Source organism: Arachis stenosperma, chromosome 1, assembly GCF_014773155.1.
Source record: "Arachis stenosperma cultivar V10309 chromosome 1, arast.V10309.gnm1.PFL2, whole genome shotgun sequence".
NCBI lineage: Eukaryota > Viridiplantae > Streptophyta > Magnoliopsida > Fabales > Fabaceae > Arachis > Arachis stenosperma.
This window is the reverse complement of record NC_080377.1, coordinates 3,102,918-3,120,734: the sequence shown is the minus strand read 5'-3', so window position 1 is coordinate 3,120,734 and position 17,817 is coordinate 3,102,918. Positions and strand designations below refer to the sequence as shown.

General features: G+C 31.5%; 2 protein-coding genes across 2 annotated transcripts; one reads left to right on the top strand and one right to left on the bottom strand.

Annotated features, from left to right (window-relative positions):
* Window positions 1-2,837: 2,837 nt before the first annotated feature.
* Window positions 2,838-6,722, bottom strand: LOC130969212 (probable pectate lyase 1). Its single transcript, XM_057894889.1, has 6 exons — window positions 6,475-6,722; window positions 5,880-5,954; window positions 4,194-4,836; window positions 3,653-3,756; window positions 3,417-3,555; window positions 2,838-3,074 (listed from the first exon to the last, which is right to left on the bottom strand). Exons 1-6 carry the CDS (start codon window positions 6,576-6,578, stop codon window positions 2,853-2,855), a joined length of 1,287 nt encoding a protein of 428 aa, XP_057750872.1. The 5' UTR covers window positions 6,579-6,722; the 3' UTR covers window positions 2,838-2,852.
* A 2,537-nt stretch (window positions 6,723-9,259) lies between these two features.
* On the top strand, window positions 9,260-11,847 carry LOC130965696 (uncharacterized). The gene is made up of 4 exons (XM_057890456.1): window positions 9,260-10,198; window positions 10,306-11,202; window positions 11,297-11,413; window positions 11,497-11,847. Exons 1-4 carry the CDS (start codon window positions 9,260-9,262, stop codon window positions 11,845-11,847), a joined length of 2,304 nt encoding a protein of 767 aa, XP_057746439.1.
* The last annotated feature ends 5,970 nt before the right edge of the window (window positions 11,848-17,817 follow it).

The window sequence follows — 17,817 nt, the reverse complement described above, 5'->3', positions numbered from 1 at the left end:
AAACAAAAATAAAATGTTTTAAACGTTGAAAACGAAGAAATTCAACTAATACTTTACCCTAAATATAAAAACTTATTTAATTAAAGAGAGATAACAGAGATAGAATCTTTTACTTTTTGTACTTTTTAAAAGTAACGATAAAAAAAAAAATCCATTCTTATATTTTTTTGTATAAAAGACTTTATTCAAATGTAACATAAGAGAGATGTTATATATATAATAACCACAATGGTTCTTTATTTGTGATCCTTACAATAATCTAGTATTAAATTTCACAAAATAACAAAAATGTGGATTTGGTATATAATTTTTTGGAAGAGAAATGTGTCTTTTTATATATAAGATATTGAGTGTATCTATTCTCTAATTTTATATTTAGGAGGATCTTGAAAAAATTAATAAGAAGTTATATGTTATATGAGATGGGTGCATGATGATGAAAAGTAATTTAGAAATTGACCAATGATGATAGTAATATCTGTTGTTGCATGATAACTTTTTGTGAAGGGTAACTTAAGCCAGCAAATTAATTATATTCTTCATTGCAGGCTTTTTTTGAGACTTAAATTGTCACACAAGCATTCATTTTGAGACATGTTCCTATGGAATTGCACTTTTTAGAAAGGTTGTGAAACTAAAATCACTTCAAAACCATACTTGAAAGTTGAAATCATCACATGTCTAGTCCAAAATTTTCAACCGTGATAGAGTGAAAACCGGGGAAAAAGAAAAAGGAATCCTCCGAACAAAAACGAAGGTCCTGAAATTCGAACAGGATACTAAATTGGTAGAGATAGAAATTCAAAAATTTCAAATTTCAAGTAAGATTTAATAAATTAAATCGAATATAATAAAATAATATATTTATATATAATGTATTTTTTTAAATAAAATTTTTTGTATTTTATTATTTTAAATTAATTAACTAATAAAAAATTACATCGATTCAATTGTGTAATTAATTTTTGAGAAAATTCTACTTCTCTTTTGAGAGATGTTAAAATGACACTCACATTCCCTGTGTTTATAAAAGATGTATTTTCTTTCCTTATAATTTTAAAAAACTTCATCTTTAATCCATTTTAAATTTTTTGTATTAACCAATGTTAATTTTATCTATTTTTCAAGAAAAAATAAATTATTTTTACAAAAATACTTTTTAGCAAAAATTTTATTATTGTCATTAAATTTTGCTTATCAAAATACCCTTTAATAAATTATTTTTTATTGATTAAATAGTATTTTTAGCAAAATATTTTTAAAAAAATTTAACAATTAAATTATTTTTTCTAAGATACCTTTAATAATTTTTTAATTATTAAACTGTGATTTTACTAAAATTTTTGTTAACAAATATAGTTATATTTTACTATTAATTTTTTTATATTAATATATATTAATTGTTATACATATTAACAGTGGTAAGATTTTTTTATTTAATGTTAAAATAATATATATTGATATCGAAAAATTAATAGTAAAATATAAAAATGATTGTTAACAAAAATATTAGTAAAATCATAATTTAATAATTAAAAAATTATTGAAAAGTATTTTAAAAATAATAATTTAATTATTAACTTATTTAAAAAAATATTTTAATAAAAATACAATTTAATTAATAAAAAATAATTTATTAAAAAATATTTTGGTAAGTAAAATTTAATGACAAAATAAATAAAATTTTTGTTAAAGAGTATTTTTGTAAAAAATAATTTATTTTTTAAAAAAATAAAGTTAATATTAATTAATATAAAAATTTAAAATAAATTAAAAAATTTTTTAAAAAAGTTAAAAAAAAAAGAATATACATTTTATAAATAGAATGGAAGAAAGTATCATTTTAGTATATTTCAGAATAAGAAAGTGAAATTTTTTCTTAGTTCTTTGATCGATTTTTCCTATAATTTACCGATTATAATTAACTGACTTTTATAGTAAATCAAACCAGTTTAATAACCAATACCGATTATAATTAAGTAATTAACTGACTTTTATAGTAAATAAAACGAGTTTAATAACGAATTTTCAGTTGAAGCGACCGATTCCATTCGTTTTTCTGACTTTGGAGGGCGACAATGTTGGTAAAAAGAGTCATCGTCGTCATAATTAGAAAAAGAAAAGATAATGAACGAGAGAGAGGCATGTGCTCCCACATGAACTAATTACACATGTTGGTAGCTAAAGAAACCAACACTACTGGCAGATGGTTTTAATTATACACACAACAACCATAATTCCATAACAAAAAGGCGAAGATTACTTCCATTAACAAAATAAAAAAAGGGTAACAAAAAGTTAACAAAACGAACAACCACTTCCATTGCTAATAATAATAATAATAAAAGTCTTTCCATAACTCAACTTTGACAATCAAACATTTGCATTGCTTGTGTAATTAAAAAAAAAAAAAGAAACTCCATAAAACAGAGAAAAAAAATATATTGATATATCTCACTTAATTAAATCCTATATATAAAACTGAAATGACTTAACGGTATGTAAGGTGGAGACATGACTTGACATTTGGGAAAAATATGCATATGAATTTGTTGGGTAGGGTTTTGGTTGAAATAAGAAGGGAAGGAGGGACTAAAAAGAAAAAAGAAGAAAAGAAAAAGAAACAATGGACCACGCTTCTGCACCTACCCCTTGCATTGTTGTTTTCTTTTACTGGGAGCAAGTCGAGCAGCTGAGGTTGACCAACAACAATAGACACACAATGTGAAAACCATAACATATTGACATGTGTAATTAATGTACACTTGTCAAGATTTTCTTTGCATGATATATGGTAACAAAAATGAATAATAAAAATGAAAAAAGGGGTGTTTGTGTTTTTGTTATTTGTGCTAGCACCGACGGCCTCTCTTGCAGCCAAGTGCACCAGCATTAGAAGTCATGGAACCAACCATGGAAGATGATTTGGCACCTAAGCTTGAGGCTCTTGCATAGCTTGCTGAAGCTCCAGCACCTGATGGAGTGAAGTATGCACCATTCAGCAATAAATCTCCCTCTGATCTCCAATTCCAACCCTTCCATTGCGTTTCAGCTGTTTCCACTCTCTTTGTCACCTGACCCACCAAATTATTTCATTTCCTTTGCTCAATTTTATCATAACATTTTTAAATTTAAAAAAAAAACTTTTTTTATATTTACTTTTTTTTTCAAAAGTAATTATTTTTACTAATGTAGCGTTATGTGATTAAATACACTTATAAAATAATTTTAGTATAACAGTGCATCAAAATTAAATTCTATTTTTATACCTTGAAATTAAAAAATATTCTTTATCATTTAAATTTAGTTAGCAATTACCACCAAGTTTAGTGTAAAACTCATTGGTACAAGTGTTAAGTAGTTGAAGAAAAAATGAGTTTGGATAAGCACTTGGATTGGATTGTACTATTTTGTACCTCTTTAGCAAATGGGTTAGCTGGAGCATTGTATCTATTGCCCTGGCTGTTGATGGTGGGGTTAGCACTTCCACCAATTGCATACATCTCCCAATGAGTATAGTCATTGTTCACCACATGGAAATACCCATGTCTACATCTGCATCACCAATAATTGGGGGACTGGATTATTAGTGTTTAATGCTCCCCCACACATTAAAGTTTTATCTTATGTAAACACATTTATTCCGATTTACCTTGGCATTCTCTGGATGAGTCCTTCTCCAAAATGGTTATAGGCAATGGTCACCTGCATTTGCTTGTCTCTTGTGTATGAGTCACTGTGCCCTAACAGAATCACCTGAATTTACAAAATATCAGCATTCATTCAGCTATCATCATAACTCATGAGCCATCCAACAAGACAAACGAAAAAAGTGCATTCAATACTTCATTTCTTAGATCTGTTACATTTACAACCATAACTTTGCCTTATTTAACATTTATTAATTGTTGCGACAATTAATAAATACTAAATAAAGGCAAGTTTCGGCTGTTTTTTTTTTTTTCTCCCTAGAATTTTCCTAAAATGATAATGAGAATAAATTTAAATTCATTTTGAAATTTACAATTTGACTAGGTGAAGTTGATAGTTAAAAGTCGTTAAATGATTTGACTAGTTTGACTTGACTAAACGACTCTCATTTTCAATTTCACGTTAAGTTAAATGTACCTGAGTTTCCACAGTGATATTTTTGAATAATGGAGAGGAAAAGCAGGGTAAGAAAAAGAAAGTACCTCATTGTGGTGGGTGAGATGGTTGTTAGAAATAGTTATAGCAGTTGAGCCCATGACAGCATCAACAAGGCCATCAGCACAATGTGACAAAGAATTATGATCAACCCAAATATGGCTTGATCCAAAAATGGAGATGGCATCCCCATCAGCCATAGTCCTCCACCCGAAATGGGTGGGGGAGCTTCTCACCATGGCATTCCCAGTAGGCCTGCAGTCATGGATATGGAGACCATGGATGATCACATTGGTAACATACTGAATTGTTATGCAACCTCCATTGGCAATGTGCACATTGGCTCCTCTTCCATCAATGGTCTTGAAGCTGTTCATAATCAGCTCCTGTTTCAGCTGGATCACCATGTCCCTTTTGAACACAATCCATAGTGGCCTGTCTTGGATCACCGCGTGCCGCAATGTCCCTGGCTTTGGGTTAACAGGGTCATCATCTCTAGGGTCAGTTACAACATAGAACTTTCCGTCGCGGCCACCGATCGCATTCCGCCCGAATCCAATGCCACAATCTGCTAGTCTCTTCCTGTTTTTCTGCCAATTCGGGTCGCAGCGCCAGCAATCATCGATTGGATTACCAGTTCCACAGGAGAAGAATCCTAGCTTCCTTCTCTCAGTGCTATTCTTCATTGCCCTGTTATGTTAAACAAATACATTATTTGATGCACCTAACATCTATAATTATCTAAAATTACACCACTAAATTAATTACTATGTCTATTAGTTTCACCTAAAAAAAAGTCTTTAATTATTGTGATAATAAAATGTAGATGAAAACTCAGGTACAGTTAATTTCAAGTGAAGTCTAACAGCTCTCAGATATTAATTTCATCTTCACGTGAAATCGACTTTACCTAAGTTTTCAACTAAAATGTACTATTTTCTATAACGTTTTTTGCTACGAGTGAAATAGAGCCGTTAGAAACTACCAAGTCCCAAGTTTATAACGACCCATTTGGGATCTTATATGTAGAGAATTAGAAAACAATGAGATGAAAAAATTCTGTACTCGATGAGTGATGATAACAGGAATCATTTCAAGTGTAACGACTAAATTCTTGGATTTTTCTAGGAATGGTAAACATAATATGCTTTTCTTTGTTTTCACATGGACCTTGTGATTTTATATGGTTTTTTAAGGCATGACTAATAACATTTTTAATGCTAAATTATGGCAAGAGAAGAGTTGTACTTGTACCCGTAAGTACAGCGTATTTATAGGGAAAAAAAGGATTATATGCAAAGGATTAAGTTATAATAACACGCAAAAGAATTTTAAGCGTGAAACACGGATCTCAGAAAATGCATGTGATATGTGACCGACTAGTGAATGAGGGACAAGGGTAAATGGGTAAGAAACCCTAAAAATAGGAAAAATTTAATGATGTGAATTAAAAACCCTTTCGCTTTTGGCAAAACAAGGAAATTAATGTGACACAAGAAAAATAATGGGTCAGTTAGGGGTAGTGTGTGTGTTAGGTGTCATATCACACAAGAGAGAGTAGGGGCGGTTATGAATGGACCTAGAAATGACTACTATACCCTACTAGCACTAACACTCCATGCATTGCCCCATTTCTAAACCCATGTGAAGATAAATTAAATCATTATTGGGTTTCTCTTTTTGTGTTAGCTATAAATTGATATTGGTGAAAAATGTAGAAAAAAGTGACCCACATCTGAACCATGGAAACCACCTCTTCCGGGTCAGTTACAGCAGCACGTTCATTTAATTCCTCCGCCTCTTTCACCCTGAAACAAATAGTTACAACACAAGATCTTAATAAAATAATAATAATAATAAATAATATACTACTAATTTGTGAGGTTGATACTTGATAGCTGTTGAATAAAGATATAGTCAAATCATCTAATGACTCTCAGAGATATCAATTTCAAGTCGACTTCAACTGAGTTTCCACCAACCATTACATGGTATTGACTAAATATATTTGAATGAATCGTTTCATAGTTTACAATATAAAGATGCTTTTGTAGAAGTAGACACCACAAATAATTCTCACTAGGTAGAAAGTTTATAATTTGAAGCACAGAACAATGAATTACCCCTCTCAACATTCTAATAGAAAAGAAAGAATTTTTTTAACATAAAATTGCAATGCTAGTGAATCCGTTATGTGAAGCAAATACATTTCCCAGTTCCCACTATGATTTGTGGCGTTTCAAAACCCAGACAATGTAGTTCAAGTATTCATAGAACAGAGAGAGAGAGAGAGAGAGAGAGAGAGAGAGAGAGTAGAAATGAATATACTTGAGGTCAGAGATCTGTGATGTGGCCATGGCTTCTCCAATGAGGAGCAGAAAGAGCAGCAACAAGCAAGCATTGAGAACCCATTTTGCAGAAGGAACCTCCATTGAAGAATTCCACTACCCACTCCTCTCTTTCACTCAGTGATGGTGTTATGAGACAATGCTGAAGCTAAAGAGTGAGAGAGAAAGAGAAGGGTTGAAGAGAAAGATAAAGAGAAAGTGCAGAAGAGAGAAGAAAAGAGAAGAATGGTGGAGTGGAGTCGGAAAACAGGTTCCAACATAAAGGCCCATTTATAGAACCAATGAAGACAAATGCTTTAACGCCAAATCTTGACGCCGTTAATCAACTGAACGTTTTCTTCGTTTGTATTCTACAGGATTTGGGGCCTGTGGGACCCGCCACTCAAACACCGTTAACTAACATCAACAAAGTCGTTGCTTTTGTTTGTTGCTTCTCGTAACGCTTCTCCTTCTACCTTAACTGGCGCATTTATAATCTTCTATTAGTAACTTCAACATTTGATGTGTAAGACTCAAGGTTTTGTAAACATAATCCATTATTAAACTCTTTTAATTAGTTTTATTGGTTTAAAGGTTTTATCAAAATAATATATAAAATTATAAATAAATACACAAAAACGTGAATATGTTTAATTTTAATGTAAATTTAAAAAATAGACAAATTAATATTATTGTTCATACTTTTAAAAAAAATCATTATTAATTTAAAGCTATTCTAATAACAAAAATAAAAAAACCAATAAGAAGAATAATTCATCCAACAACAACAATAAGGATAATACTACAATGAAGAGTGTTTTTGAATAAAGAGTGAAAACTATTCTTTTAGAAGAGTAAAAATTAATTTTATATATATATATATATATATATATATATATATATATTCATATATCTTTTATTAATTTAATGAGAATCTTTATTTTTAATCCAATTTTCCTCTTCACTAAAAAATTTCCGGCAAATAAAAAATTGAAACATCCAACAAGAAGACCAGTGGCCATTAACAAATTAAGAATGAAAACAAAATGGAAGCAAAGTAGTAAGGAAAGTGATGAATATGGTACAACACAACAAGCAGAGGATATTAGTCAATATATTGAAAAAATTAAGTAAAATCTATTAAACAGCTTATGAGGTATGTAGTACTCTTAGAACAATTTTAAAAGTAGCTTCTGAAGTATACATGCTACTCAATCAAGATAAAAAAGAAAAAAAAAAGAGTTAATTAAGAAGAAGTACACAACAATGTATATTGGTTCGGTTAACAATGTTTATGTTGAATCCTCAATCAAATTGAGAGTTTTTCTATTTAAATAAATACTTACAATATATTCTTCTTTAAAGTATTATTAAGATAAGATTGATTCAAATTACTTAGTTTATTATATCAAGTAATAAGTTATTTTCTAAAAAATTTTGCTTCTCTATTTTACCTGAAACATATTTAAATAAAATATAAATACAAAATTATTATATAAAGAAAAAATAGACAAAAGTACACCTAAATTTTTACACGGAGTACAGATGTACTCCTGAATTTTTTAATGAGTCATTTGCACATATGAATATAAAATTTCGTTGTCAATTCTACCTTTCCGTGACCTGAGTAAATTTTCCGGCGGTGGTGGAGACCAGGTGGCACGGTATTGTATGATGTGGCCAATTTGAGGTGACACTGTGGAAAATAGAAATATTTATTATGAAATTTGTTGATTTTTTTTTTAAAAGGAAAAAATTTTACAAATCTCTTCATTATCTTCGTTTTCATATTTAAGTGTTGAATGAAAACATGCCCTAACAGAGAGTAAGCATAGTGAATTTCTGAGCACTTTGCAGTTCGTTCATTGCAGTTCATCATTTGCGTTACATTCTGAAGGCAAAAGCGGTAGGGCAAGAAGCGTGGAAGTCCAAAAGGAGGAGAGTTCAGAATCAGACGCGATCAAAATACTTCCGTCCTTCACATGTATCTGTGTTATGATATGAAAATGCATCAATTTAGTTATTCTATAGTTTGATAGAGGAATTTTTTATAAACAGATGGCAAATCATATAACGTTTGTGTATCATCACAAGGGAAGATTTGAGAGAAATATGAATGGGGTTCTAAAATATGTTGGAGGGGAGGTTGCTGTAATTCCTAGGGTGAACGTGGAAACTCTGAATACATTTTTTATGGTGGGGTTATTTAAGGATTTGGGGTATGTCTTGTTCAAAGATTTTTACTGGGCTGAGAATGAGGTATCGAATGGTTTGCATTTAATTAGGCTTGACAGTGATGTAGTCCGAATGTATGAATTTGGTATTCAGAATGGAAGAATATGCCATGTTTATTGGGATCATATTGTTGATGTACCTGAGGAAGTTGAAGTGGTAGACCACGTAGATGATGAGCCATGCCCAACTACAGATACCGTTAAACAATCTACACCACAAGAAACCCCAAGAAGAAGAAGTAAGAAGGCAGTCCACAAAAAGCCTACCCCGAAAAAGTTGTTTGTTAAGAAGGCCAATAAGGAAAACGAAATCAACCAAAGTTGCAATGAAACTCAAAACCTAGCATCTCCCATCTACAACCCCCAACGTCACTTCTCCCAAACTACAACCCAACCAGCGTGAATTCCGAAATCCCAACGTCAAGTGAAACCACCCAACAATCTAAGAACAGTCAGAAGAATAGAAGAGCATCGTATAAGAGGCCAGCACCAACTGGTCAAAGGTTTGTTCAAGGAGGAAGGAATGAGGCACCAAAGATATTTGTTCCTCATATGGAGCCTGATTCCTCTAATTCAGATGATGATAGTGACTCCGACCCTGACTACTATCAGTATGAATCTGAAGATTTACACAGTCCAATGTCATCTGATTGTGAGGATGATTATGATAGTGAACAAGGTGTGTGGCCTCAGGGAAATCCAACAGCACCATTTGGCCAAGTTCATCTGGAGCTTGGGATGGAGTTTGCTACCATGGATGAGTTTAAGAGATCTGTGAGGAAGTACAATATTCAAATAGGAAGAATCATCAAGTTCAGTAGGGTTGAGCCAACCAAATGTAAGGCGATTTGTTGGGATGAGAATTGTCCCTGGAACATTTACTGCTCTAGGTCAAACGAGCCGAGGAGTTATCAGGTGAAGACATTTGTGGATCAGCACGTCTGTGCTAGAAGACATAATAATAAACCTGCAGATAGGGTGTGGGTTACTGAGATGCTAGAAGAAAAAATTAGAGACCAAAGGAAAATCACTTGTGCGGAGGCCGAAACTTGGTTTAAAAAAGAGTTTAATGTAGCAATTAATTATAAGAAGATCCAGAGAGCCATGAAAAAGGCAAGGGAAAATATAGAAGGATCGGAGAGAGAACAATATGCTGAGTTGAGGGACTATCTTAACCAAATACTACTGTCAAATCCAGGCTCAACAGTGCACTTGGATACCACCCCAATGCCTAACTCGTTGCCCTTGTTCAAGAGAGTTTACATTTCTTTTGAGGCATGTAAGAAGGGTTTTGTCTTAGGGTGTAGACCTTTCATTGGCCTTGATGGCACATTCTTAAAGGGCTTCTATGGAGGACAGCTACTCACTGCAATAGGTCAAGATGCTAACAACCAGATTTTTCCAATTGCTTATGCCGTGGTGGATTCAGAAACTAGAGATAACTGGAAATGGTTCTTGGAGCATTTACATAATGACTTGGGCAACTACAAGGTTCATGGTTGGAACTTCATTAGTGACCAACAAAAGATATGCATTTAGTTGTTGTTAACATGGTTGGAACTTCAATTGTATTAACCACTGACATATTAATTGAATAGGGTTTGATTCCGGCTATGCAACAAGTTATGCCTGGAGTTCATCATCGCTTCTGTGCTATGCATATTTGGAATAATTTCACAAAGAGATGGAAGGACAAACAACTCAAAGGGGCAGTGTGGGAGTGTTGCCGAGCCACTACAACTCAAGAATTTGATGCTGCAATGTTGAGGCTGCAACGGATCAATACTGGAGCATGGGAGTATCTGAACAAGCTTGATCCGAAGCAGTGGACAAAGGCTCACTTCAGTGAGTGGCCGAAGGTTGACAACGTTACTAACAACAACTGCGAGACATTCAATGGTAAGATTGTGAAATATAGAGGTAAACCCATCATCACTATGTTAGAGGAAGTAAGGACATATGTAATGAGAATCATGGCTAGAAATAAAAAAAATCTATCTGGATATATTGGAACGGTTGCTCCAAGACAGTTAAGTAGGCTTGAGAGAGAGAAGGAGGAGAGCAACAAGTGGACTCCCACCTGGTCTGGAGACGATGCTGAAGATATATATGAGGTTGAGAAGCATCCAACTAAAGTAACTGTTGATTTGGGTAACCAGAAATGTACTTGCAGATTCTGGCAGCTTACCGGCTTACCTTGTAGGCATGCTTGTGCTGCACTCGCTCTTAGAGGTCGCAAGCCAGAGGAGCAAATCCACAACTGGCTTGGAATGCATGCATACAGCACAGCTTATCAAATGAATATTAATCCTGTGCCAAGCAGAGAATTCTGGGATAAAGCTGATGGCTACCCTCCTCTGCCTCCCCACTATAAAAAGCCAATTGGAAGGCCCACCAAAAAAAGAAGAAGAGATAAGAATGAACAAAGACCAAACTCCAACCCTCACAAACTTAAGAGAAATTATGGTGTAACTCTATGTAATTACTGTGGACAGGTATGACTATAGCCCAATAGTTAATATTCTCACTTTAGTGACTATTAATTGACAATTTAGAATTAGTTATACTCACTTAAACTTGTTTTTATAGTTCGGTCATAACAGCAGGACTTGTCAACAAAAGAAGGATGATACTTTGGATGAAGAAGTTGCTCTAGCAGCAGAGGCAGCAGCTGCAGCAGCAAAATCACAAAACCAACAAGAACAGGTGAGGTGGTAGCTCATATTAGAATAAACAAAATCTGAATTACATGTTACCTTACCACCTGAGTTTGTTTTTTTTTTTTTCAGAACACTAGAGAGCCAACATCAGAAGTTAATGTTGCCCAGCCTCCATCTAACAATTCTGGTTCAAGTGTTAGGGTTCAGCCAATGGTCAGCTCTGAGACAATGAATGCTGCAAGTCCTTCTTTGAGAGAAAGGTTCCAGCAATTTATGCCCACACCAGGCCTGACCCGACAACCCATGAGTGGCCCAAGACCCTCACCACTAGCCCCTAGTTTGAATGGCCCAAATGCAAGTAGTCCAAGTGCAAAATGTGGTCCAGCTGCTAAAAATGTTCCAAGTGCAAAAGTGGTAAAAGGTGGCTCAGGTGCAAAGGGTGTAACCAGTTCACAACCAATAGGTGGAATCAGCAAGTAGAACTGGAACAATGGCTGCAACTCAAATGTAGTTGCTTTGGACAAAGGAGTTTTTTGGCTTTGGTATTCTCATTTGGACCTGCAGATTTCTGATTGGAGTTTAAAAAATTGTTATTATCATTTAGGACTATGTTTATGGTTTTGTAATTTAGACATGTACTCCTGTGGTTTGGATTTAGCTAATTAGTATTTTGATGTAGACATCTGTTTTGATGCCTATAGGCATAGACATGTTTGCTATTTTGCAAGGTGAAATTGTAGTTTGCTGTTTAAGCCTCTGGCTTCATGACTTGTGTTTCAATTTGTTGTTAATGATAGATTATCATGGTTATGCTTACTTATTGTTCATAATGAATTAGATCTTCAGTTTGTTTTGTTGCACGAAATTGTACTAGAAATAAAATTGAACCAACCATTTGTATTAATAACCTTGAAAAAACCCTTTGTATTCAGATACTAGTGAAAATAAAATTGACAACACAACCTTCTACTTAGAGGGAATTACAACTACTGATTAAATGTCTTAATGAACAAACACAGAATACATATACTTATCCCTAAGCATACATACTGCATCCATTTTCTAATGTTCTGTAACTCTTGATTAATCCCATCAATTGTCTGTAACATCTTCTTCATTTCTTCTTCTACCTTCCAGTTGCTTTCTTCTGCAAACCTCCATTTGCTTTCTTCACTCTGCTCCTGAATTCCGCAATCTCTTCCAGCATCAACAACTTCATCAGCCCAAATAAAATAGTCACACCTCAATTCAACCTTCTGCATCATGAATTTGACGACAAATTTTAACCATTTTGCAGAAAAATTAACATTTGTCATCATAAACAAAATCAGAATTCACATACCTCCCATAATGGACAACGAAGAAACAATCTTCCAGGGTTCCACTCTGTAGCAGACTCAAGCATCACTGCGTCAAGTCCATGCAGGCACTTGCCATTGTTGTAGTCAAACTTCTTCTTCTTCCTATTTTTTGGCGTAAAAGACGAGCCACCGCAACCACTGGCACAAGCATGAGGTATATTCTTCCTTCGTTGAGACTGTGACATTTTCATACATTAGAGTTTACAAACTTTGTTACAATAGAAAGGACGAAGATGTACAAAGAAAAATGAAGAGGGTGAAGGAAGAATTTTTTTCCACCCTGTGTTAGGGTTCATATAGTTCGAATAAATTAGAGAAGGAAGAGGATGAACAGTGATTTGATTATTCCCTTTTCTTATATTTATTTCAACAAATTTCATAACAAATATTTCTATTTTCCACAGTGTCACCTCAAATTGGCCACATCATACAATACCGTGTCACCTGTCTTCCACCACCGCCGGAAAATTTACTCAGGTCACGGAAGGGTAGAATTGACAACGGAGTTTTATATTCATGTGTACAAATGACTCATTAAAAAATTGAGGAGTATATTTGTACTCCGTGTGAAAATCTGGGTGTACTTTTGTCTATTTTTCCTTATATAAATTATTAATTCTTCCATATGCTGTTAAAATAGAAAGTGAGCCGAATTAAATAGAATTAGATTGAGCTAAATTCAAGCTTAACTTGCAAAACTTTTAACCTAATTTATGTTCATGACTTGCTTTACTAATAATAGAACCTAATTTAAATTTGATTCATCAAAAATTCATAATCTATTCAAATAACATAAACTAATATGTAAAGGAAAAGTTTAGGGCCATCAATTTTATTGTATTTTGGCCAGCATGTAACTAACAGAAAAAGATGAGTCATTAGATGAAATCTCACACCATCAAATCATCATTGATGGCTACCAATCACAAATGTTGCTAGCCCCTAACATTGCTCATATGTAAAATATGTGCTATGATATTTATTATTATAGTGGTTATAATGATTATACAACTCTGACGATATTTAAAAATTATTACTAAAATTAGAATAATATCTTTTACTATTTGAAGATACTTTTAATTTAACAAATAAAAATAACAAATATTATCAACATATAAAAAAATATGACATTAATTTTAATAATATTTTTAAAATATTACTAAAATTATATATTTATTATGCAGCAACAACAATAAAACTTTATCCCACTATGTGGAATCGGCTACATGGATCAAACGATGCTACTTAGCTCTATCATATATTATGTCTACAGAGAGACCGTTTAGATGTAGATTTCGTGGTTTTCCTAGGTCTTTATCTATATTTTACCTATTGTCCATCTTACATCTCATCCACCCTCTTGACTAGATGCTCTGTCGATCTTCTTCTTACATGTCCAAATCACCTGAAACGCAATTATACCATCTTTTTCACAATAGGTGCTACTCCAACTCTCTCTCTTATATTTTCGTTATTTATTCTATCAAGTCGTATATGACCACTCATCCATCTCAACATGTTCATCTCTACCACACTTAACTTATGTTCGTGTTCTCCTTTGACCATCCAACACTCTATACCATAAAGCATAGCCAGTCTGATAGCAGTGCGTAGAATTTATCTTTAAGTTTTAAAGACACTTTTTTTGTCACATATAAAACCAGATGCACTCTACCATTTTAACCAACATCTTTAACTTTTCGTATAATGTTTTCTCCGATCTTTACTTATGCGTAGACCATACACTTCTAGAACTTCTTTCTATAAATACAACTTTTTATTTAGGTATTCCCTTAACTCTTTCATAAAGACGATATCATCGACAAAAAGTATGCACCATGAGACATTTTCTTAGATATGCTCTGTGAGTACTTCCAAAACTAATGTGAAAATGTATTGACTTAAGGATGATCCTTGGTGTAATCTTATACCAATAGAAAATTTTTCTGTCACACCACCTTGATTTTTCACACTAGTATATAGCCCATCATACACACGAATACAAATATATGTAATCCTTACTTTCTTTCTTTCCAAAACCTTCGATAATACCTCCATTGGCACCCTATCGTACACTTTTTCCAAATCAATTAATACCATATGTATATCTATTTTATTACTACGATACATCATTGTCATCCTTCTTAACAGGTATGTAGTTTTAGTGGTGGATCTGTCTTGCATAATACTAAATTGGTTCTCTATTACTCTATTACTTGTGTCTCTCGTCTCATCTTCTATTCTATCACCCTTTTCCATAATTTCATGGTATGGCTCATGAGGTTGATCCCTCTATAATTTTCACAATTATGTATATCCCCCTTATTCTTGTAGATAAGTACCAAGGTGCTCTTTCTCAACTCATCTGATATTTTTTTTACTTTAAAATCTCATTAAAAAGCTTGTTTAACTAACTAGTACTTTTTTTTTTGCAAGTCCTTCCAAACTTCAATCGAAATATTATCGGATTCTATTACCTTACCATTTTATATATTTATTATAACCATTATAATAATAAATACTATAAAATCCACTAATTTACAATTCTATATAAAAAGTATCAATTATAATTTATGTTTCTATTAAAACCATATATAAAAAATTATAAACATTAATATATAAATATGCTCTTTTTTATCAAAAATAAAAATTCATTACAAAAATAAATATTATAATTCTTCATGAATTATAGAAAAATAAAAATTTATTAAAAATTAAAACATCTAATTTAAAATTCATTGAAAATCAATTTAGATATTTATTTATATTAATAGAATTTATTTATTTAATGTCCTAAAAATACATATTAAGATTATAAATTAAAAAATTATTAAAACTATAAAAAATTTAAAATTTTAATATATTTATTTTATATTTATTCAATAAAAAAATTTAAAATTAAAATCTTTTACTAATAATAAGATTATCCATTTTCACACTTGGAAAGAAAGTCACTGGCCGTGATTAGCGCGCACCTTGGACTTACGTTTCCGCGGAATATAATCAATCTCGCGAATATAATCAATAAAATAAAATAAGAAATATGATTTGTTTATTTAATTAATTTTTGTTTCTTAAGGTTGTCTTTATTCTTACGCGTTGTTGGTGCATACCGTTGCCGTGAAATCAGCAGGAAACTGTGATATCTGTGCTTTCTTCCTGTTTATCCAAAGATTGTACGGACCAGGCTCTCCGGGATCTTCTGTGGGTCCCACCTCTCCCTACCCTCCACTTTTATTCCTGCTCAAGTTTGTTAAATCATAATTTGTGGTAAATCAATTATACAAGCCAATGTGATTTCATTTGGATTAATGTTCACTTTAATCTCTTTCTCTGTAAGTAAACTATTTTAATCTTTATAAATTTTAATACATCAAAATAGTGTCTGTAAATACGAAATATAAGTTTAAACGTAAAATGTTATTTTAATCTTTAATATTAAATTAAATTTTAATTTTAGTTTTAACATTTAAAATGTTATATTTTAGATCTAAATATCATATTTAAAATGTCATATTAGTACTATCTTCTTATATCCGAAAAAAATTCTTAATTTTTTGTACTCTATGTGATTACTGTATATCATATAAACACATATCTAAATAATTTATATTAGTTTATTAAAAAAAATCCCTACTAGTTGCTAATATCTTAGAAAAAGGATCTTGGAAGTTATACATATATAGGAAACATTTGTACTTATTGTATTATGATCTGTTGACAATCAAAATTTATTCTAAGAAAAATTGAGGTAAGAATATCAAAATTTTTTATATTTAGTATTGATATAAATAGCTAAAATATTTTTATTTATATTTAAAGTAGTTAAAATATTATTTTAAAAATTTAATTTTTAACAATTATAAGGACTTAATATTATAATTATTTTATTATAGATCATAATATTTTAACCGCTACAAAAAATTATTTTCGATGATTTAAAGATTAATTGTTTTGATGGAACTAATTTTAAATGATGGCAAAATGAAATTATAGAAGTATTATATTTTTCTGGAATTAATTTAATCTTAGTTGATCCTAAATCAGATGAAGATACTAAAAATTATGATTAAGGTTTAAAAGATAGAAAAATAAAAGATAAATTATGCAGACATATAATTTTAAAAATATTAAATAGTGATTTATATGATATTTATTGACATTATGTTCATGTTAAAATTATTTAGGATGTATTGATACAAAAATATATTTATGAAGAAAAATGTAGTAAAAAATTTTAGTTCATAATTTCAGTGAATTTTAAATGGTAGAAAATAAAAGTACTTTTCTTCAACTTAATGAATTTATTAAACTTGTAGATGAACTTGTTAAGGAAAGAGATATTTTATCCGAAAGATTCGCATCTCAAACTCATGTTGATAAATTGTCGAATTCATGGAAAGATTATAAAACTAATGAATTTGCAAGAGATCATAGGGCATATTAAAATAGAGGATAAAAAAAAACGGTGGCTAATGAGCAATATAATAAAGAAGTATATGCTAAAGTCAATATTATTAAAATTGTGCACAAAAATCATCCAAATCATGAAAATAAATTTCATAAGGTGATTAAATCTCATTTCAAGAAACGATAATTTAACCCCCAAAAGAAGAAAGGTGTTTATTTTATTTGTGACAGAATTAGACACTTTGCATCAACTCGTAGAATGAAAAGGAATAATAATCAAGGAGACAGAAGTAATAGTAGAAATGGAGAAACAAAGACAGTCACAAACATAACAAATCACAAAGATGATGAAGTCATAGTAGTAATGATTTTCGAATACTATCTAATGAAGGACTCCAAGAATTAGGTTGTGGACTCCGGTGCCACAAAGCACATTTGTGCTAAAAATGAACTATTTTTTGAGTTTACTCCCATAAATAATCGGAATAAAGTTATTTGCCTAGGGGGTTTTAGCAAAATTTTAGGTAAAGATAAGGTATCAATGAAAATGACGTCTCAAAAATTTTTTTGTATTGTTTAATGTATTATAAGTTTCGAGTTGTTTGACTAAGGTTATGTTTCCTGATCTTAAGAAAAGAAAAATAGCTTCAAGAACATGTGATTTTGTATTTATTGAATA

Excerpts from the sequence above, each read along its gene's own strand:
- LOC130969212 (XM_057894889.1), bottom strand. The coding sequence starts at position 6,578 with ATGGAGGTTCCTTCTGCAAAATGGGTTCTCAATGCTTGCTTGTTGCTG. Across the intron at positions 3,757-4,193 it reads ATCTCACCCACCACAATGAG|GTGATTCTGTTAGGGCACAG; the intron begins GTACTTTCTTTT and ends TTGTAAATTCAG. Across the intron at positions 3,556-3,652 it reads CTCATCCAGAGAATGCCAAG|ATGTAGACATGGGTATTTCC; the intron begins GTAAATCGGAAT and ends TTGGTGATGCAG.
- LOC130965696 (XM_057890456.1), top strand. The coding sequence starts at position 9,260 with ATGGAGCCTGATTCCTCTAATTCAGATGATGATAGTGACTCCGACCCT. Across the intron at positions 10,199-10,305 it reads ATGACTTGGGCAACTACAAG|GGTTTGATTCCGGCTATGCA; the intron begins GTTCATGGTTGG and ends TTAATTGAATAG. Across the intron at positions 11,203-11,296 it reads TATGTAATTACTGTGGACAG|TTCGGTCATAACAGCAGGAC; the intron begins GTATGACTATAG and ends TTGTTTTTATAG.